Raw genomic sequence first — 24,003 nt, forward strand, 5'->3', positions numbered from 1 at the left:
TCCCTTTGTTGCCTTGTGTCCCAAAGGTTATTCCCACATATAATTATACTTCATTGATTGACTTATTTAACAATATTTGTTAATATTGTAGCCCACCCCAATCAATATTAATTCTGGGCAACAATAGTATATCACAAACTTCAAAATTCAAATTATATACCAATGAAAGTCTGTAAGTAAAGATATAAGCTATGAGAGATTTCCAGACTCAGTAAAAGACTGAAAGCATCCCAAATTGCTTTAACTCACTTATGGAATATAAGGAGAGTTGGGACTGATATTCTTTTCGGAAAAGGATATCTCATTTAAGTAGAGAGCACCATAGAAAAGGCCTACTGTCAGATCTGCATATTCTGTTCCTTACGAGGAAAAAGAACGCTATTTAAATGTTCTTACCACAGACAAATTCTATTTTGTTAAGGCTCACGCAAATCACAAAACAATTACCCAATTCACAGAAGAAAAATCAATGATGCTTAGAAAAACTTTTTTTATTTCTAAAAATATTATTCAAAACAGATACATAAAAATATACAAAATAAGAAAAAGATACTTATGTATCCTCAGACAGCCTTTTCTGCTCCATACTAAGAGCATCATTCTACAAATACACCTTCTAACAGACACTGGTTCAGATTGTTTGAGTAACCAATTAGGTATTGGCAAAAGAGATACAGGGAAAAATCTTAAATCAATTTTAGTTTAGTGTTTGAATGTAGGCATCAACCACAAAGCTGGACATATACAAAGATTATTTTCAAATCAATCAGTTCTTCAGTTTTGTGTTTTAAAAGATGAAGACAAGAATGATAACTGGTTGATGCTAACAGCAAAGAGAAAATGCAACTTCTAGAGAAGATAAGTTGTACAATGTAGCTTACTTTGTGAATATAGTTAGTATAAGCGTTATAAAGCTCTTCTTGATTTTATGAGTTGCCCATAGCTGCAGTGATACTGTATATACTTTTTCTTGGAATAGTGATGCCATCTGGATTACTGAATTTAGCATGTCAGTGATGTATTTCTTATTTGGCTGTTTTCCACAAGAAAATGAGGATCAAGAAATGTTTCAATACAGGATTTCCTGACTAAAAAGGATAGATTTGAAGATATTAGTGGCTCCGGTATCCCTATCAAATATACTGTATTGCTTAAACAAAAGTGGATTTTTTGTACGATTGATAAGGCTTGCCACCCAGTGCACAATTTCTTTCTCTTTTAGAAATGATTGCATCAAGAATGCCTTCCATCTTATTTCTGTCTTGGTCACTTAACTCTGTCTGTTTTTCCAACAATTGCTGAGAACTTTGACGGAAGTAGTCAGTAGTATTTCAGTATGTTTTGATATGACTGAAAATACTGATTCAGCAACTTTATATTTGTTTTCTCAAAACTGGAACATCTTTGACAGTGAACTTAAATGTCTTCATTATCATTATGATCATCATCAACCTCATAATTACAGATGAATGATTGCCTGGCTAGCCACTTAGCTGGTGCTTATATTTTATGGGATGGCTCTAGCTCTATTTTGCTTTCTGCATTCTAGTGTGACCCAAAACTCTGATAGAAAAGGTCTCACAAGAGAAAAAGACAGAAAATAATGTATTTAATAGTACATGTATTGACGGCGGCTAGAATATTATATGCACAATATTGGAAAAAATCATACCTTCAGAAACAGAAATAATAAGAAAAATTATGGCATGTGCAGAATCAGATAGGTTAACTTTAGAAATAAAAGACAAAGGAGAGTCTAAATATTATAAAACATGGAATAAATTTTATAAATGATTATATAGTAGACAAGGTCTATGATTAGATTAATTAGTAATTAATATATTAAATGAGATTATAAATGATGAAGTAAAATGTAAAAATGTATAACAAGGATAAGTTCGATCTATTGTGTTGTATTCTCATAATTAAAATTAAAAATAATTTTTTTAAAAAATTGCAGTTGATTTCAATGTTTTACCATCTGAACCTACACTGTTGCATTGTAACCTGTTTCCATGGTAGAACAACACTACCATAATGAAACTACGTATATCATCATATGTTTTAATCAGATAGATTTTTGGGGTGTCAACATAAAAGTTGAACCTCAAAACTTCATCTTTGTTGATTGACAGTGTTGGAAATTTATTAAATCCAGAAGTATGGGTAGATCACATATTGGAATGGTTCTATGCTATGCTACTTATTCTACACTGATGCAGAACCTATATTCAGTTTTGGTATAATACCATCACAGAAGTAGAGAAGCATTGGAAGAAGGAAGGCTTTTGTCTCCTGTTTCTTCTTTCCTACTAAAAGGTTTACATAGCTTGGAATGGTTCAAAAACTAATCAGGCTTCATTAATTTCAAGCACTTATTTAAGTTTACGCATATGTGGAGATTTATCTAACGATATAAACTTACTATTTAAAATACATTTCATTCATATTCTTAACCGTTTTAAAAGTTATATTGACCCTGGTTTTAATACTGTAAATAGGATATTTTAATTTTCCAGATACTGATGTAATTCATATGGGCATGTATTGTATTGTATATTTTAGGTAATCACATTCTACCTGATGAAGATTTGGCTTCATTTCATTGGAGTTTACTTGGTCCAGAACATCCACTGGCCTCTCTTAAGGTAGAACTTCAATACAATTTGTTTCATTTTGAAAAAAATAACAGGATACAAATAATCCATAATGTGAGGCATCTTTTATTATTTTTGGATGTTTCCTGAAAAATAGTCTACTTAATTGAAAGAAGTGACAAAGACTGATAGAGTACTAACATTGAGATAACAGATTAAATCGCAGTTGCTTGCTTTAAGTATTTTTGGCACACATACACTAATAGGGTATTCTAAATCCTTTTTTCCCCCTCATTTCAGTTCTCATTCTAGAATTAGCAGTATGTTTAGACCTTTTGGTTTTCACTTTTACTCCCCTTTTATTAACAAACAGTCTGAAAAAATGTTTTCAAGTATACTATACATATTTATAAAATACAAAATTTGAAACATTTGTGGAACTATAAACTGTCTTATGAAAATCCAAACCCTTTAAAAAAAAATAGAATGCTTGTATGTTGATGAACCAGAGAGTTCATGAATTTGAAATTTGGAAGAATAACTGTGGATTGGGAAGAACTAGGTTTATTGGATTTGACTGATTATGCCTCCTTTTTAATCTGGTTTGTCAGCTAAAAGATAAGTTAAATTAATTCAGTTAAATTAAAATATTTGAAGTATTTCTCCTGTTATCTATAACCAACATTTTAAAAAAAACACCAGCAAACTGAGGCTTGGCATGTTTCACAAATAATGTGGGAAAAGTCATTTGAGCCCTGCATGAAGACTAGCACCTATCTTCTGCTCATTAAAGAAGCCAATTGCTTTCTAGACTTCTAAGTGAACTTGAAGAAATTGCAGCTGATAGATTTTTTTTAAAGCAGCTGCAGCTTTTCCTCCTTATCCTCATTCAGTAATTTGAGAAATAGTTTCTTTAATGAGCAGCAGTACAGTGCAGTAAAGTGAAATTTTTCTGAATTAGTTTTTCAAAGTATTTCTAATATAGCTAGTTGTTTAATCCAGATTTTGTAGAATTTTACTACTTTCTCAATTGGACATATTTTTTATAGTAAACGAAAGTATAGCAGGAACTGTAGATCCATTTATAGTTTTCAGATTCTCTCAATCTTTATTTCAATTTTTCTAATACTATTATGTTCCGTAATGATCATTGGTACATAGTGGGAAAACATCCATTTCAAGAATGATTTTTAAATAGGATATATGAAAAATACCAATCTTAATTATTAATAATTGTGTGTTCATATTTACTTGAAAGTAAATACTACTGATGATAGTGGAACTTGATTTCAAGTAGTTGTGCTTATGATAGTTGCCTAAGCAATATAATATAATATTGCATAATACAATAACTAATACAGCAACACAAGTTGAAATAGATACTAATATTATTTTATTTATTCAACTTTACATTCTCTTTAAGAAAAAAAAATCTTGGAAGGAATAGAAGTACTCTTAGACCAATCCTCCAGCATCACAAGTTCACAAGCATGATAAGCCATGGCATCCCATGTTAGATAGGATATTTCAAATCTGCATGCAGGTTGCTTCACTTGATTTTACTATATATTGATTCAGGCATTTACTTTCTGATCATAAGCACCAATAAAATGCTTTTACTGGGAAATTCCACACAATGCATTGTAGCTTACTGAAAAAGGGATCCAATGCGTGCAGGATTTAATGTATCTGTCTTTTATACTTATTAAATCAGCAAGTTTTAGCAACTATCCAGCAGCCAATTGCCTTTTCTTCTTTTGTAAATCTGAACAGAAAAGAATACCAGTTCCCATGTCTCAAGAAGGTGGCTAAACCTTTTGCAACAAAGCTTTTAACTGTTTGTTAATGAACTTGAAGCAGTAAAGGCATGTTTTGATTTAAAAGTAGTTTATTAATTTAGAGATTCAATTAGTAGAAATATGTATATATATATGTTCATATGTCTCCTCTGATGTACAAAATGGAGTAGAGCAAATCCAATCACAGCAAAGAGAGATGTTTGCTTTTAGGGAGTGGTATCCTTCCCTGTATTACCTCCTGTAGTTATTTTACTGTGTGCAATTTTACTTTTGATCCGTGATTTCATGAGTTAAATCTGTGCCCATAGATTTGAGCAAGTCAAATAAACAAAGTAACTGCCCATATCCTGTATTGTCATATTAGAATTTTATACCACAGAGGTCTTCATTTATGATTAGATATAGATTTAGAGATTTACATTTATGGATGTCTGTATTTTTCAAAGATGAAACTTGCCTAGCAAAAGCATACTAGGTTGTAAAGAAGGCCTGATACAAAGGTATTAATATTGCAGCAAATTCTTTTTTCCATTATAAAATTAACAAAGAAGGAATATGCCAAAAGGGATTTATAGCACTCATTTCACTTCATTATTTTTTTAAATTTGGGATCATGTAGACAGAGAATATAGAAATATAAATTTTTAAGAAACTAGAAACCATGGGGAGTTGAGTTTTTATATATTGGTTCTTAAGAAGGAAAAATGGAAGCTTAATGCAATCTGAATTTTGTCACTCTAAGAAGATGAAATGCATTATGTATAAATTATATTAAAATTGAAAATACATATTTTTCAAGCCACAATAATTATACTCCAAAGATTACTATGCTTATATTTTAATTAATCAAAATATTGTTATATATATATGAATGAATAACTATTTTATTTGTTTTGATATATAGCTTATTAGATTATTTCAGCCCATTTATAGGCTGAATGTAGTTTGAGATTGGGATATTTGATGGATTTGATTGTGCTATATGTATTCATTTCATTTATCTTACTGTGCTTTTGTGCTACCCAAGAATGGAAGTTATTTGGTTTGTTCAACAATAAAAGTTAAAATCAAAAATAAGAATGGAACCAAAATTTAAAAGAAAAGTAACAACACAAAAGCAGCATATGACAGAAATAATAAATGGTATATTTGGCTTATGCAGGCAGCAAGTTTACTCACCCATCCATCTGTTCTATCCCTTGCCCAATACAGCAGAGAGCTATATAAAATATAACATAGCTATTAAAATTATTTTTAAAATTATAGCTTTAGATTTCCCTTTTTTAATATAACTCAAAAATATAGCATTTTTCACTGTTTTATGCTACAGCAGTGTTAGCATCAAAAAAATGGCTTGATTCACATTTATTAAATCATTATATGTTTTTAGTGCCATATGTGAATACAGTCATTGTTGTTTCTAAACCATGATTTATAACTTAATAGATTGTGTTAACTAGATCACTAAGCCGCCTTTGAATTGACTAGCTCAGAAAGAAGCATGAATATGGCTATTGTCTGGTATCTGATTACTTCATTTTTTTTCCATTCAGGATCAATAAGGTATTTTAGTGTTTTGCAAACCTGGACAATTTCAGTCATGTTACTTTTACTGCATGACATATTTTTCTACATTTTCTACATATAATGTGTTTCTGCATTTACAAAAGAAAACACATACTTAAATTTAGCAACATCACAGAATATTTATGAATATATATATTTTGCTTATAAAGGGTCTTCTTATTGGATCTGACCACTCTTAGTGTCTACAAGTTTGTGATATGTTACCAGACTCTCAGTACTTTATAGATTACTATACATTGAGCAGCAGTCTATTGGCACATACCTCCTCCACACTAAAGTCTATAAATATTTATAAAACAAAACATATTAATGAATAGAACTGGTGCTGCAATTTGTCTATCTTCTAACATTACTATAAAGTTCTTTGTAATGAACAAATGGACATTCTATTTTAGCAACATTGTCCTAAAGTACTCAGTCTAGCCCTTGTCCGATTTGGAAAGGCATGAAATAGCATGCATTGATTTTCATGCCATCATGATAAGATCATATGAATCAGAGTGTTGCTCCTGTTTGACTGATTACAGCAGTTCCTGCTATTTTTGAATTACTTATAGCTCCCTCAAAGTGCCATTTTTATTGTATAGTAAGAACATTGTATATGAAATTATGCAACCTGTGTGTAGATTATCATAAAAGTTATACAAGAATGTAACCTTTATCCTCTATCTTCATTTCTAAAATTAATCCATTTTGTCATTGGTTGTACTGTATTAGTTTTCCTTACCTCTGTTGGTTCCTTTGTCTTTTTATATTGTTTTTAAGCTTCTGTTAACTTCAGAATGTGTTTGTTCTTTTGCTCCTTTTTATTACCCATATTTTTATGTTGTTGCTTTTGTTCCTCTAATACTTACATTCTCTGTAAACTAAATATTTATTCTTTTTATGTGTTTTTATGCCTTGCTGCTTCATTAGAACTTTTTACCAGTACAACATATGTCTAATTCCTTCCATATTTTTAAATGAGTGATGAAAACTCATTTCTTTACTGTGTGATTCTTCTGCTGATCTCTCATTGTTACCATTTTTAACCACTGCCTTTTCCTCATGTGTCTATTTAAGGTGTCCACTTGAAAATTTTAATGCTTAAGTTGCTGGCACATAATGCTGTTTGTTTAGACATTTTGAGAAAAAAAAGAACCATATATGCATTGTGATGAAATATACATATATATGTATACCCACACATATATATGCAAGTCTTCTTCCTCCATAATGTCATTGCTGGAAATGGCTCTTGGAGGAGTCCTGCTGCCCAAATAATATCCCAATGGATTTGCACATAGAAGGCAAGTGCAAATGTTTCCATTCCTTAATAGGAAGTATCTAATATGTAAGATTTTATCAGTTCACATTGCAGGTATGGGATTTTATGTTTTGTATCTTCTTCCATATTCAAGATAAAATAATGTAACATGAAACACTAAATTATAAATCTTTCAAACCTGTAACTTTGAATGCAGAATTATTTATATGGAGAAGTTTACAGAACATGAAGCCCACTATCTGGAGTTTGAAAAAGTATAGCATAGTTGTACTAAATGAAGTCAAATGAATGCTATCATGTGCTGTTTGTTGTAAGCAGGACAGGATAAAAGTTGGATAAGGATAAATAAATAGGGAAATTTATACAAAACAGGATGAAGAAGTTGCCCTGAAGGATTCTACTTTCTATGTAAAATATGCCTGTTAGGAGATAATACAATGAACACATGACAGTCTTGTTTTGTTTTTGAACATGCTTGCTCATTTATTTTTGCAGAAAAGGAGAGCCAACATATGTTTGAATTTAAAAATGTAATTAATTAATTAAATTAAATTAAAGATTTTGACATCAAGAACTTTTCAGTTGACCTTCCTCCCTCCCTCCCTCCTTCCCTCCCCCCTCCCTCTGCGCTTGTGTAGGGTGGAAGAGTTGCTTATGCTTGTCAACATGCATATTGATTTAGGAAACTGTTAGCATATAGTCTAGTCAAGGCTAGAAGACATAATGATTTTTTTTGAAACAGACAAAATAATATTTGGTATTGGTGCAGTGATTAAATATACTTAGACCTTGTGATATGAGAGTCTTTGGGAAGTTGTTTGACTCAAATGAGCAAATTGCAATCAAATTTGTTTCTCATTATTCTTAAACCACATTTGTTGTAGTTTGCTTTCCTGTTTTACATTTTAGACAACGATTTTGGCTACATTCTCAATAACCTTATTAAAACTTGACATGCATTTTAAAATCATCTAGTTGAGCTTACACATGAGCATACATGTTTTTTTTTTCCTTTAAAAAATCTGTTACAAATTTCTTTTACATGATCTTCTCTTTGGCTGTGCTTTATGTCCTTTATGAACTTCAGAGCATCCTCATTGTGCTAGCAGAACTTTTTGAGGTATTTCTTCTAGTAGTTATAGAATAAAACTCTATTCACTGCCTGTCTTTTTCAGCCACTTAAACTGCTGCTGCTGCTACTTTCTTTTGTGGACTTCTCGGTTCCAGTTACTGGGTAAAAAAATTAAATCTTCTCCAGGATTGCAGAATTCTCCTTTCAAACTTCCATTGTCCAGGTGTGATGTCACTTCCTCCACCATAATTATAGTGCTACCCAGTTAGATTTCTTTTTAAAAAATAAATCACTACCCATTTAAGTATGCTTTGTAACTGACTGCTATGCTATTAAATGCTTTTGTTACAGCTTCTCTTTGTTGTGGCTGTAAGAAGTGTACCGTAATAAATTCTGACTTTCAATTCCAACAGAAATGTGTTTTCAGAATTGATTACAATATGAAGTAAATCTAAAGTTGATGACTGACAAAAATTGTTCCTATGATGTTGAATTTCTGATAACTGTAATAATGGACAAAGTATAGTATCTTTTTAAAATAAAAATAAAAAGAACCCTTAAATCAGTGAGCATTTTTAAGTGGTATTTCATTAAAAATGTCCCAAATAAAATTAAAGACTAGGCTATTCCCTTCCTTTAATCTGATCATAGTAATATTTATTAGAAGTTCTTTTCCATTCATTGCTACCTTATTTTGGAGGTTTTAAAAAAGGAGAGAAAGAAGTGACTTGGCAATTAAAATTTTAAAACTTGTCAACCTATACTTTTCTAACAAAAATATTGCTTAAAAAGAGTTTATATTAAATGCAGTTGGTACTACTCAAATTGTGTGTTTTAGGTAAAATGGCATCAGTAATTGAAATGGATTTATTTTCCTGCATTCTGTATGAAATATGCACTCTGGAAGAGAATGTGAAGGGGGAAAGAGGAAAGAAAAGCTGTGGAAGAATAGAACCCACTTCATTCAGTGTTTGATATCATTCAGTGTGGCTTTGGGGTTTTTTTTTCCCTTTCTTTTCTTTCAAAAATAATTTCTTCACTTTTATGTTATTAAATAATTTTACATTATTACATTAACTGTTTAAAATTTCTTGTACTTACAGAATTTACTTTGTTCTAAACTGTTATTAAAGCTCAAAAATGAACTTAAACCAATGATTTTTCAGCATACTTGGTAATAATAATTTTATTTTGTAAGCATAAATTCACACAAGAATCACACCATGTTGGCATGGCAAAATAGTTTGCAAATAGATATCCATAGAATAAGTTCTAAGAGTTCATTGAAAAGACAGCCTTACTAGGCAGCTATCTAGATTATTTTTAATTTTTGCTGAGATAAGGCATTGTGATCACAATTCTCCTTGCTATGAGAGATATTTTCAGTCTTACTGCCCATTCATTTTTCAGTGTAAGCCCCCTTTTCTAATAAAAGTTAATATCAAACTATTAGAGTAATAGGAGCTGACAGAATGCACATATTCATATTTTAAATCGTATTGTTTAACAGCACTGCTTCTAAAAAGATATATACATATCTGGCTTGAACCAAGATAATTTGTCTTTTTTATGCCATGCTTTAGGAATTCTCCCTACGTTGCTTTTTATTATTTTTCAGGATTATGGTAATAGTTATTTTCTTTGATATTTGTGAGCTTTCTTCCACATTGGTTTAAAACTTTAAAAAGTGGCACTTGAAAAAGAACTGTAGATTTAGTGTATTACACAAGATTTGGAAAAGAGATGTGCCATTGTGGGGAATGTAAATAAATTCTGTATTCAGAAATAGGTTTAAGATTTTTATTTGGTTGACAAAACTGCAATTGGCTTGTGGTTTTGAAGTTTGTTATGGTTTGTTAAATTTTTGTCTGGGACATCTCTAATATAGATGTCAGCTTTGGAATTCCACGTTGCCACAAGCCTGAGAAAGTGGAAGGGGGTGGATTTAATTGAGCAGCTCTAAGTAGACAAAATAAAATTATTTTGTTTGTTCAAGGTCATTGAGTATGGTGCAGGATGAAATGAGGATCTTACTTTTGGAAGGATCATGATTGGGCCATGTGATGTGATGGCGGCCAAGGGGGGGGATGGATTTGTAGTTTGGGAAATTGTAGGAAACCTGGAAACTTTCAGATTCAGGATTCCACAGATGTGCCAGTTACTGTCCTAATAAAGGTACTTTTGAGATATGTTTGTCTCAGAGTTATTGATTGGAATGGAGGGTTGCTGGAACCCTGACAGTAGAAGACTGGAATATAGTGTATGTATAGTGCTTTTCAACCATAACATTGTTCTATAATAGTAACTTCATGGTATAATTTGTCTTTCTTACATAAATTGTGCATATATTTTTCTTGACTGAACAGCCCATGTAAATAAAATACGAGAATTAAATATATATATAGTCCCATCATTATAAACATGACACTCATGACAGAATTAACATATATATTACTCAAGTTCCAACTGCTGTAGAAAAAGCCAGGTGCTTTCTGTCTCAGTGCTAGAAATTAGGTGACATCTGGCTGTCTTTGGGAAGATTGTTCTAGAAGGACAGGGATGCCACTGAGAAAAATAGCTTCCAATATACTCACTAATCTTTCATAGAGGAGACCTACAGCATTCCTGAAATTGGCCTAGCAGGATAGATAGACTGCATTTGCAGTGATCCTTTGTCCCAAATGACATGGAGCCTTCTAAGTCATCATCCTCACCAATAACTTGAATTGTACTTGGAAACTTAATAACAATCAGTATTGTTTTTCCTAGCATTTGCTCTGTGTATTTCAGAATCTGCTTCTTTTGCATTAAGGTTGCTTAGTTCTTAGAGCTAATCATTTATCACTGAATTATCACAAGAGCTTTTGTTTGTTAACTGGCCTCCTAATTAATGCTGAGAAAAAGTGATCATCCCCAAAATCACTCAGATAGCTTCCATGTTTAAGGGAAGACTAGAACTTGGCTTTCCCTGTTGCTAATCCAGCACTTTAATCACTCCACTGAATTAAGTCCCCAGGGGCAACCGGCATAACATTCCAAATATTGGTATTAAATGAATAAGTGGCTTTTCTTTCACAAGATGAGATCTATTGTATTTTGAACCAGCTTCTCGGTAATATTTAAAGAAATTTCTAAATAGGTACAGTTACAGTAATCCAGTTTTGAGATAACAAAGGCACAAATGGATGAATGTAGCTCACAGATAGCAAAAATTATTTCAAAAGGAACCTTATCTACTAGTCTTCAACTTATAACAGTTCATTTAGTGACCATCCAACGTTACAGCGGCACTGAAAAAAGTGATGTGATTGTTTTTCAGTTACGACCTTTTCAATATCCCCATGATCATGTGATCAAAATTCAGATGCTTGGCAATTAATTCATATTTATCATAATTGCTGTGTCCCAAGATCATGTGATCATCTTTTGCAAGCTTCTGAGAAGCAAAATCAGTGAGTTAAGTGAATCTGGGGGAAGCCAGATTTACTTAATAGCCGGATTATTAACTTATCAACTACAATTATTAACTTAAGAAATGAGGCAAAAAAGATTATAAACAGGATAAAACTCACTTAACAAATGTCTCACTTAACATAAATCTTGGGCTCAATTGTGGTGGTAAATCAAGGACTATCTGTATTTAATCCAAAAATTCAAAATAATCTCGATGACCTTGCAAAAAGTCCTGACTACAAGTAATCCTCATCTGATACCATTTGTTTAGTGACCATTCAAAGTTATAACGGCACTGAAAAAGAGACCTATGACCAATTTTCACAAGACCGTTGGAGACTCCTGTGAGACTCATGTGATCAAAATTCAGGCACTTGACAACTGGTATGTATGCATGACAGTTGCAGTGTCCTGTGGTAAGGTTATCACCTTTTGCGACTTTGCAGTGTCAATGGGAAAGCTAGATTCATTTAACCATTTTACTAAGTTAATGGTAGTGATTCACTGTGGCAAGAAAAATCTTAAAATAAAGGAAAAAATCATTTAAAAACTGTCTTGCTTAGCAATGAAAATTTTAGGTTCAGTTGTGGTTGTAAATTGAGGACTATCTGTACTTTATTTGATTGTGCAAATGTGGGGCTAGGTAGAAGCAAATCCAAGCAACTTATTTGTTTTATTTATTAAATTTACATGCTGTCCCTTTCAGTATTTAGTGAGTGAGCAATATGCATACACACACACACACACACACACACACACACACACACACACACACACACTAAAGTTGGTGAACATTCCTAATACTCATTCCTCCTTATATTTTCCCCACAACAACCCTGTGAGGTGAGTTGGACTAACAGAGTGACTGGCCCAAAGTCACTCAGTGGCTTTCATGCCTAAGATGGGACTAGAAAGCCTAGTGTCTTAAACTACTAGACCTGTGATGGCGAACCTATGGCACGTGTGCCACAGGTGGCATGCAGAGCCATTTGTGCAGGCACGCGAGCCCCAGCCAAACTTACCTGCACTGCGCATGCAGTATTCCAGAAATACCAGAAGTGACGAAACGGGCCCATTTTTCATCCTCCAAAGACTGCAGAGACTTCCCTCGAGCCTCTGGGAGGCCGAAAAAGGCCTCAAACAGGCTGAAAATCAGCTGGGAGGCGTGCGCATGCGCAGTGCAGATAAAGGGGTGGCGGGGGGATTGTGCGCATGCATAGGGACGGGGGGACCGTGCACATTGCCTTCTGGGTGCTGGCATGTTAGTGCACATGCGTGAGCAAGCGCACAGTTTTCAGCACAGGAGCCCAAAAAGGTTAGCCATCACTCTACTAGACCAAACTGTCTCTTAAATCTCATCAGAAAAGGCTTGAAGAAAACTTGACTACCATCAATCCCAAAGAGGGTGCTAATCATAATTGTAAGCAGATAACATTCTTACAATAACATGTTTGGTGGGTCAGATGGTATTTAGTTTAGTAAAGTATGACATTAAGGAGCTTGTGGTTGCTATTATACCTTCCTTCCTTCCACTTACCTACCTACATACATACATACTCAATAAACATAAATAACTGGAATTTGGATAATTGATTAGAGTTTTGTATCTCCCTTCAATGGCTGGGGATGTGGGAATCTAATTTTACAGAAGGAAAGCTTACAAATTAAAAAAAAGACAAGTGTAAAAATCAATCTTAATAAAACTTTTTTATTTTTGCTGTCAAAGTCTTTACTTTTTCTTCATCTTTTCTCCTTGATTCTTCATCTCTTTTTTCCAAACTTTACTCCATATGAGGGAAACAGTGTGAAGAACTTTTACCTCAGACTTGTTATGATGGAAAGGAGCAAATGCCTATGTCTCCTCAGATTCTCTGAATTTCTGCCTCCTTGCCTATTGCCTCTTCTAATGAGAGCTGACTACTTTTATTTTGCCTCTTTACTTTGGCTCTGTTTATTCAGGCTATTAGCATAGAAGCCTATGGTGGCAGAGTTCCCGGGTAGCCATCTTTTCTTCCTTCTGGCCTCCTGCTCAACTGTGTGCTATTTGATTGGCAGCTAGATTGCCTTGATGGGGAGAGCCAAGAAGGGAATGGGAGGAAGGAGTTTGGGGGCTTCGAATTTGGTCAGACGGTCTGTCCTTTCCCAGTTCCATTCTTTGAAAAGTAATATGAAAACTGTGTTTGCAGGCAGATAGTTTGTCATATTCCTAGTAAAACAAATTAACTTTGTTTCATTCATTTCAAGCAAAGGTGCCTGTTGGTACAGTGGTTAAAGTACAATATTTCAGGCAAATTCTGCCCACAATCTGGAGTTCGATCCTAACAGAGCTGAAGGTTGATTCAGCCTTCCATCCTTCCAAGATCGGTAAAATGAAGACTCAAAATTGTTGGGGACAATATGAAAATAATCCTTATGTTATAAACCACCCAGAGAATGCTGTAAAGCACTGTTGAGTGGCATATAAGTCTTAAGTACTATTGCTATGCTATCTTGCTCAGATCTTCTCCAAGCAGATGGTATCAGGGTCTCTCGGGCCCTACAACTTTAAGTTAATAGTTTTGGAAAGGGCTCAGGTTGAGCATACAATATAAACATTTTGTTGATTTTGTTGCCTCACTAGGATTGTAGATGTGATGATAGTGGGGAAAACTTCAATATCCCTCACCAAAACCTACCACAAACTACTTAATGCTTTGCAACCTCATGGATGAGTTAATAACTAAGAATTATGGTTCCTGGTTCTACTTCTATGACTATAAAAAGACTATTTGGAAGCAAATGATCTTCATTTTATTTATTTTAAATATTTATGTATTAATCACACAGCAAGAAATTCTGGGTAGTGTTTAACAATCAGTAAAACAACAAACAAAAAACATTAAAATATAAAAAGTAAAAATAATAAAAAAGTTTTATAAAACTAAAATGTACAAACACATGAAAAGAATAAAACAATCAACTACAGTGGAGCCATCTAAGAATGTCATATGGTGAGCACAATGGTAAAAAAGGCTCGTCTCTTGGGATCCACCAAGGGTAACACTAACAGATGGGATTCACAAGATTTCTTCTCTCCAGATCTAATAGGATGATTTGATGTAACCAGGGAGTGATTGTCCCTCAAATAATCTGGTCTCATGCCATGAAGAACTTTAAAGATTAAAACCCATACCTTGAATTGGACCCTAAAAAATCCTTACAGGTTCTAAATCTGTGGAGGTATAAGTCCCTAAACAAATCTTTTTCTTTCCAGTCTATTACTATTCATTCCAGTCTGCTTCCAGTTAATAAAAAAGCAGAATTAAACATGACAGAAGTTGAGAGTAGGTTTATTTTGTGGTTCATGCCTTGAAAAAATTAGCAGTATTACTATTGCTGCTCTCAAAACCCCATTACTGGAATTACAGTACAATCTTGCAATTGCTTATGCTTTAGTGATCTCTATGCCCTATTTGGGAGCCGTCTTGAAGACCATTTGAAACCCGCAGCTGGTCCAGAGTGCACAGGCAGTTCGACTGCACCTTATATTAAACTTCAGCTAAATAAGCTACACTAGCTCCTAGTGTACTTCAGGATGGAATTAAAGGTGCTGGTTGTCAAGTATAAAGATCTCCCTGACATAAGATCAAGTTATTTCCTGAGCATCTCTCTCCAGTTGCTTTCATTTGTCCCACTAGGTTCATCAGAAGGGACACACCAGAAGGTATCTTCAATTAATGCCATCTTTCGGGACCTTGAAAGTGTGTCTTTTTATCACAGCACTTTCCAATGTCTGGAAGTCTATTACACATATACACACACTAGAGATCAGGTTGGCCATGACTCATAAAATGCTAAAGACCTGAATGTGTTCTAGTTCCTGTGGGTTGGAAGATTAGATGGCTTTTTGACAGATTTCTGCCTATTGTTTTATTAGGTTCTTTCTCATTGTTTTAGCTTTTGCTTTTTTAAAAAAATGCTTTGATAACTTTTTTTAGCCATTCAATGTAGCATTTTTGAGGTGAGGGGCCATATAAATTGATTAATTTAAGTTTTTCCATCTGGCTAGGTGAAAGTAAGATTTGCAGTGATTTAAAATGCAAAACATTCTTTAATTTTTGAACAGTTCAATTCAATAGAACAGTAGAATTGCAAAAGTAGAACTAAATGCACAGTTACTCTGATGTTACTTACAGCAGTACAAAACAGTCTTTGTACAAGTAATACACAATTCTTAGTTTTGACTTTGTATGTCATTTGTCCAAGTGTTCTTTGGTTCATCAAAATGCTCCACACTTCAGTTTCAGCCACAGGACAATGCAATTTAAAATTTGCAGCTTGAAGTTAATCTCATATATATAATCCCATATAAATGTAAAAAAATCTATAAATTTGATTTTCCCTATAGAAAGTGATTGCTATTGTAGACTCTTAATATTTACCTGTTATCAAGTTTTTACAAAAAAAAACAAATAAAAAACTAAGTCATCACTTGGCCCCTGTTAACTAAACTGGTCAGTTCATGGAAGTACCACGGTAACCATATTAATTGGCTTTTGGTATAGTTCATAAATGGTCACAAATTCACATAATTTCCACTTGGTATGGTTATGACTGAATATTCTAAGATCTAAAATCCTGCCATCTGGACTTTAAAAAGACTGCATTTAGTTTGCTTCCAGGTACAGTTCAAGGTGTTGGTAATCGAATTTAAAGCCTTTAATGCATGGGTCCAGGGTACTTGAAGGACCATCTCATCCTACTGGAATTGGCCCGCTATGCCAGCAGAAAAGGCATGCTATGGGTCCCATTGGCCAGGGTATTCCAACTGGTGGGGTCCAGGAGAAGAGCATTCCTCTGCCATTGTGCCTGCCCTTTGGAACATTTTGCCCAACCCGGACTGAGGTTGGCTCCAATCCTTCTGACTTTCCTCAAGAGCTTGAAGACCTGCCTCTGCCAGTTGACTTGCAACTCTAATGGAACGATTGGGGTGGTGGATAGATTAACAATATTCCACATTGTCTTCTCATCATACTTCCTCCCTACCTGTCTTTTAACTAGGTTAATTATCAGGATTTTGTATAGTATTTATATCATTAGGTTTTGTAATTTTAATATTGTAAACTGTCCAAAATTATCTTATAGTAAGATGGGTGGCTAATAAATTTTACGTATAAATAAATAAATACAACAGCTTCGTAACATATGCAGTTGGAAAATGGGAAGTAGAACTGTTTTCTTAAGGAAAACCAATTTCTTATCTAATGTAACTTCCTGGATTAAATGCTTCACCATAAAGTTTATCTATTTGTCTATCTAATGTGGCGAAGATGGAGGCAGAGAAAGGTGCTATTTTCTTTAAAAATTGCTGTGTGACTCATCACATTCTTATATAGCAACTTTCTACATGTGAAGGCATGACTACTCAAACACAGGTTTTAAGTCTTGAATGTGTAGAATAGTAATCATTGCTTGTTGCTGAATATATCCACTAGTAGGTGATTTGGGGTCCTTTCTCCTTACATAAGGCAAGATTCTGATTACCATATGTTGGCAACTATAATTACTAACAGGATCTCCCCCTCCTCTGGGCATTAACTTTATGCTGGAACAGCTGAATAGTTTTATAGCCACACTAAGCTGTTTAAAATGCAATCTTACAGTAGGCTATTTTCTACAGAGAATTCTTTTCTTAAGGGTGAATAGTGGTTGCCTTGCCACCCAGTTTTCTAAATGGGTTCTAATGTTCCCTTTGCTTTTCAGGTAAGATTTTCTCCTAGGTTTTTCTCTCTCCCCCCCTCTCTCTCTCTCTCTCTCTCTCCCTCCCCTTCCCCCTCCCTCCCCCATCTATCTATCTGTCTATATCTAGAATTATAGATATTTCAAAAGTCATTTTAATTTACTTAATCATACATTCTGATTTCCAACACAATAAAATTGGTAGTCCAGTGTTAATATTTCTTTTTTAAAAAATTGAGTTTTCATAAGTTTTGTACATTTCTGAGGCAATGAATTAGAGTGAGAATTGAAAACATTACATTTCTGAAGCATATCTGTATAGTTGGATTAAATTTAAATTATTTTGTAAATATATTTTGTAATATTGTTATCAGATATCAAATAAACACAATACAGGTACTCCTCAATTTATGACCACAGTAGGACTGAAATTTCTGTTATAAGTCAGTGCAATCACAAAGCAAGTTATCATGTGAGCAGTCCCAATCTTATTGCCATTTTTATCATGGTGATTAAATGAACAAGACAGTTATTAAGTATGATAGTTTATGTACCTGGGCAATCAGTGGATAGAAGTTGGACAATATAGATTTTCCCAGAGAAAGGTCCAAATTAAGGAGACTGTGCAGTCCCAAAATAGCTGAAGGAGGGGTTAAAAAGCTTCAAGGCAGCCACACCCTAGAATCTGTCAGGATATATCTAGTAGAATTGAAGGTTATAGCTTTAGTTTGGCAGTATTCTGTCCATTAGATATAAGCAAATAAAAGATTAGACTTGACTGGATTTTGCTGTGTTCTTTTTGGCCTTGGGCTTGACATTAAGTGAATTACATAGTCATTAAGCAAATCCGACCTCCTGAATTGACATTGCTTGTTGGAAACCAGCTAGGAAGATTGAAGATCATCATTACATGACTGCAAGATGTTCCAGCTATTGTAAATGCGAATGGCAACCAAATTACAAAATTACAATCACCTGACCATGGGGATGTTACAACAATCATAACTTCAAGGAAGGGTCATAAGTCACTTTCCAAGACTATTATATTTTCAACTGTTGTTAAATGAACAGTTGTAAATCAAGGACCAGTACTCATGTATTTGTCTAATCAACCATTCTCTCAATTTAAGAATGGGTGTTCCTTCCCAATCTAAGATATCTGGAGATCATTGGTGTAGAAAAAATGTAATATTGATGAATATTTCATTTGTAAATGTCCATCAATAGTAATAAATATATATTTCTAATACAGAATTGCAGAATACAGTTGCAGAATTTTCTATCAAAATTTAAAATAGCATCTACAATTATGTTTATTAATGATGTGTTTTAAATACATTTTAACTATTCTTATGCCACACTTTTGAAGAAACAGTTCAAAAAGAAACTGTTCATGACGTTCGTATGAGCTTTTCTTCAGTAAATTCTCCATTTTTTCTTCTTTTTATGATTATGTAATCCCTTTTTATCAGGATATATATGTTGCCAAAATTATAGTAATTCTGGAAACAGAGTTTTCTGCAGATGTTGAAGTGGTCATGTAAAATAAATGCTACCGATAAAGTATATGTGAGATATGATAAAATCTAGTATCTCTGATCTATTTGAGAATCACCTTCATTTGTAAATACTGTAGTTGCATGGTCTTTTTATTTGTAACGTCTCAAAGAGAGTTTGCAACTTTTTCTGAATTGCATTTTAACACCAGATTGAAAATGACTTCATTCATTCATTCATTTGGCTTCTTGTGGTTTTATATAACTAAAGTAATGCGTGCAAGACATTTTCTAACAACTCCGTTCACTTAATGGCTACCACTTCTGTAAATAGAAATATTTTTAGGGTTGAAATAAATAACAAAACAGCTAAAATACGTCTGTATGCAAATAGATATAACTTGCACAGGAGTGGGATTCAACCAGTGTTACTACCAGTTCAGTGACTATGTTATTAGAATAACGGCTGTCAAGATCTTACCTTAATTCCAGAGTATAAGCTTGTTATTTAGAACTCTCAGTTGCTTTGGATCTATTTATGAACTCTGCCTCATTTTCGATGCCATGTAACAATTTATACTATTAGCTTAAGTTCTCCCCTCACTGTACCATCTCTGTTCAGAATCCATATGACAGGAATGCAGAAATAGGCATTCTTGGTGGCTGCTGGACCAGTTGTGGAATTTTCTTCTCTTGGAGACTTGCTAAAGTTCATGGACCTTTCGGAAGCATTGTAAGATGTTTTCATTCGGTCTGGCTTCTAGTAACTGGGGTTAAGCCATTAACAGGGCTATTAAAACTTACATTAGAACAATTTCAATAGTAATATTCCTGTACATGTCTGCTCACTAAGTTCAGTGAAACCTTTTACTCTACCAGGTAATTGTATAGGAATGCAGCCTTAGGGTTCTATTTTTTCCTGTTTTTGAATAATAAAAAGTATGCATAATCCAATGAAATTTTATAAAATGTGCAATGTTATCCATATGCCAGATCATTATGTTTTAAATATCTTGATGCATTATGCTTAGAATATGGAAAACATGTTTTAGGCTGCAATCCTATCCACAGTTACTTAATTAAGAGTAATCTGATCTCTGCAGCTTGCTTGTAAAACCCTCTGTATAGGGTTGGGATGTTGAAATAAAAAGGAAAATAGAGGAGGCATAATGGATATGCCAAAATCACCTAATTTAAGTAACTTTGTAGAAGTTATATAAGTAATAGTGGGGAACATTCTGAAAATTGCATTAATGCTGTTAAAATCAGAAAAGTAGGAAATATATTTATTCAATACACCCTTAAATATTAACCGGTTTTGAAAAGTACTCAGTTGCCCATGCCATTCTTTACTAAATTTCATTCTGATTTACATATTTTGCCAACAGCTATTAAAAATAATTTGCTATTAGGTTGATGTTTGTAGATTATTGAAACATGAATAACATTTTTGGTCAAAATTATTAAATTGCACATATGTGTGCATGTATATACATGTATGAATTATCTTAATTTTCCATTGTCTCTGAAAGTGTTGAGAACATGTTATGAATTTTGGTATTTAAACTTTAACGTTTACAAATACTGTGAGTGTCTTTATCAATTTTAAATCCAAGTTTTTCATTAGGTAATATATTTCCTGATCAACTATGCATACTGTAGTTGCTAAAATCAGTTAAAATGTCTGTTGGAAATGAAATAATAGAATTCAGGAATATGTACTAAAATCTTTGATTATCTGTCTTCAGGAACTGCAGAATTAGATCTGCTTTGATTTGCCTTATATTCACTTGAAACTATTAAACAAAATCACTTATCTGAAATTACACACTTGTTAAATTGAGATAGTTTTGTAGGAAACATACATAGAATCCAACTGTTCAGTATCCAGAACTTTCAGAAGCAGATAGTAGGTAAATAGCATTTCCATCAGGGGCAATGAAAAATTATCTTGGAAAGTTATAATTTGATAGTTAACATGTAAACATGAAGACTGTAATTCAGATAAGAGGAAAAGTTCATTCACATAAGTTCAGAAACATTACAAATTCTATGGCATTGTACTACCCTGTTTCTCCAACAATATGGCCTCCCCCAATAGGAAGTCCCAGCATGTTTTATAGGCATGAAATGAAATTAGTAATACATGTAGTCCTTTACTTAACGCGATTGTTCAGTGACTGTTTGAAATTATCAAGGTGCTGAAAAAATGGACTTAACAACCTGTGCCCAAGGCAGTATGCAAGATGACTGAAAGGGCAGAGATGGCAGGTTGGGGAATAGGTAGGTAGAGGAGCTGGAGGCAGTGTTCTATCTATCTATCTATCTATCTATCTATCTATCTATCTATCTATCTATCTATCTAACAACCTGTGCCCAAGGCAGTATGCAAGATGACTGAAAGGGCAGAGATGGCAGGTTGGGGAGATAGGTAGGTAGAGGGAGCTGGAGGCAGTGTTCTTTCTATCTATTTATCTATCTATCTATCTATCTATCTATCTATCAAATGTATTGGGCACTCATCTTACTACAGGGTAACTCTGGGTGGCTTAAATACAGTCCTTTACTGTACTGAGGCTCAGGCAAGGCTAAGAGGGACCAATTCAAGAATGGGTGGGTGTTTACTTAACTACCTGCAAATCCGAGTTAACGACCACAAAAGGAAGAGCCAGGATTGCCCTCAGAAGTCAGTGTAGTCATGTGACATCTTCCTTTGTGATTGTACCAGTTTACAGCAGAAATTTGCATTCCAGTTGTGGTCATGAGTCGGAGACTACCTGTACATTCTATTGCTTATTGTGCCGCTATATTTTTGTCTGTAGAAATTAGATGTTCCCTGTCCCACCTGTATGTGTCTCTTTTTTATAAGAAAAGTAGCTTTTAATAGCTCCTTGTAGTTGGCTGAACTTAAAACGTATTTAGATATTAATATGCTCTCTTTGTATTTTAACTCCATTTTAAATGAATTAACTTTAAACAAGATACTGTATAATTGAAATGTTAAAATCATTTTTTTAAAAGCATTGATTTTATCTGGTTTGCAAACTTTCATATTGCTCTTTTTCCATTAACTTTTTTCTTGCTCATTGCCATCAAGTTTTAAAATGTGGCTCCACTTGATTATGCTCACATATCCCTTATGGAAATACTTCAGTAGCTGCCACTTAATTATCAAATTACTACTATGAATATAGAAACATGCTTCAAATCTGCCAAATCAGAAGAATAGCAACAATATAATTTGCTCTTATTTTAAAAAATATTGCAGAAATATCTCAAATGATTTATTTATTATTTATTAAAGTTGTCAATAGAATTCCTTGCTAGCATATTTTACAGTGGAATTTAATTCAAACCCCATTACTTATTATAAGTATGAGTGTGAGTAGGGCAGTTCTAACATGTGTTTGTGTTTCTAGGTACGAGCACACCAGTTAGTTTTACCACCTTGTGATGTAGTGATCAAAGCTGTAGCTGACTATGTCCGTAATATTCAAGACACCTCTGATTTGGATGCCATAGCTAAAGATGTTTTTCAACATTCACAGGTAAAAAGAAGAATAAAAGTCCATGGGTGTATAGTTCTTAAAGAATATGTTGCAGTATTTGTGAATTGCATTACATGAATTACACTTTTATTTCTATTTGTGTTTTATTATTCTCTTTGTAAGAATTGCTACAGATTTGCTTATTACTTGTTCATGAAAGAAACCCTTACTTTGGCTGATTGCCTTTACACAGTTGCAAAATGTTTATAACTGTATAGTAATGCTGGTAGGATTGATGATTGTTCATTTGTGTATTTAATTTTAATAAAAGTTAATTTTAACATTCTTTTAGTCTAGAACGGACGACAAAGTTAAACGATTTAAAAGAGCAGTTGCCTATTATTCAGCAACTAATAAGCCTATGCCATTTCATCCACCACATTACCTAGGTAAGTTCTTATATTCATGTAAGAAATTGAAGGGATTTTGGTTAAAAATGAACTTTTTTCAATTTGCAGCTGTATTAGAACTTCAATCTCTAGTGATCAGTCTGAAATTGAGAAATATTATCTTATGTCATGTAAAATAAGAGAGAAGATATAAGTTGTACCACATTAATCCTGTCAACTGGTTGACCATTACTAGTATTTTAAATGTAGGAATGTAAAATACAGTTTATTTGTATTTGAAGTGTATGTATGAAAAAGTAGCCATATTGGCCCCATTGGTCAGGTAAACTTTGTTTTGAAAGAAAGGCAAACAACTTTACGTAGGTTCAGAATGAAATCTGTTACTAATTAAGACAAAGTAATTTTTATTCCATATAATCATGAAAATCTAAAGCTAGAGCTTTTACTATTAATTGCATTAGTAGACTAGGTTTTTTTTTTTTAAATAGCAGCACAAAACTGGAGCAAATGAGTAAATGTCAGTTTTCATTGGTTGATGATGTTACTTCAGTTAACAATTCAAATTGTAGTCACAGATTTATTCTGTAGTAGATATTATGACACTTGTCTTCCTATTTCACAGTCTGATTATTCTGAGATTTATTTATTTAGTGTATTCTGAGTTAAGTCACATTGACAAAGGATGCAATGTTAGTTTGTTGCATGGATTGTCTTTGTATCTTAAACTGAAAACTGGAAATGTCTTTATTTTCTTTGGAGTAAGACCTATTTCCCCAGTTTTAGTGGACTAGTTAAAAGCAAAAACATCAGTAGCTATACAAATACTGCTCGATCACAGTATGTAAAAGAAAGTTGTCTTTATGTACTTTATTCTTTGTCATTTTAAATCTTGATTTCTGACCACCATAAGAGAACGTTACTCAACTCAAGAGAGTTATGAATCTTTTACTGCTATAATAAACTCTCTAGATTTTATGTTTATACTTCTGCTTCTAGTTCTAAAAAACAGAATCAGATGCAGTACCTGTACACTGCACTTCTTCTCTATAGGAAAAACAAACAAACAGTAGACTAAAATGGTGGGGCTGGATCTATTATGTAAATAGAAAAGGAGAG

The 24,003-nt window shown here is 33.4% G+C and overlaps 1 protein-coding gene across 1 annotated transcript in view; it reads left to right on the top strand.

Moving 5' to 3' along the window:
* FAM120A (family with sequence similarity 120 member A) overlaps positions 1 to 24,003 on the top strand; it is a 61,058-nt gene that overhangs the window by 8,812 nt on the left and 28,243 nt on the right. The window contains exons 3-5 of the mRNA XM_026677225.2: positions 2,566 to 2,648; positions 22,409 to 22,537; positions 22,830 to 22,926. Coding sequence (XP_026533010.1) covers positions 2,566 to 2,648; positions 22,409 to 22,537; positions 22,830 to 22,926 — 309 coding nt within the window. The remainder of the gene's footprint in view (positions 1 to 2,565; positions 2,649 to 22,408; positions 22,538 to 22,829; positions 22,927 to 24,003) is intronic.

Source organism: Notechis scutatus, chromosome 2 (genome assembly GCF_049901735.1).
Source record: "Notechis scutatus isolate UNSWTSFEM ecotype Mainland chromosome 2, rNotScu1.2, whole genome shotgun sequence".
NCBI classification, from domain to species: Eukaryota; Metazoa; Chordata; class Lepidosauria; order Squamata; family Elapidae; genus Notechis; species Notechis scutatus.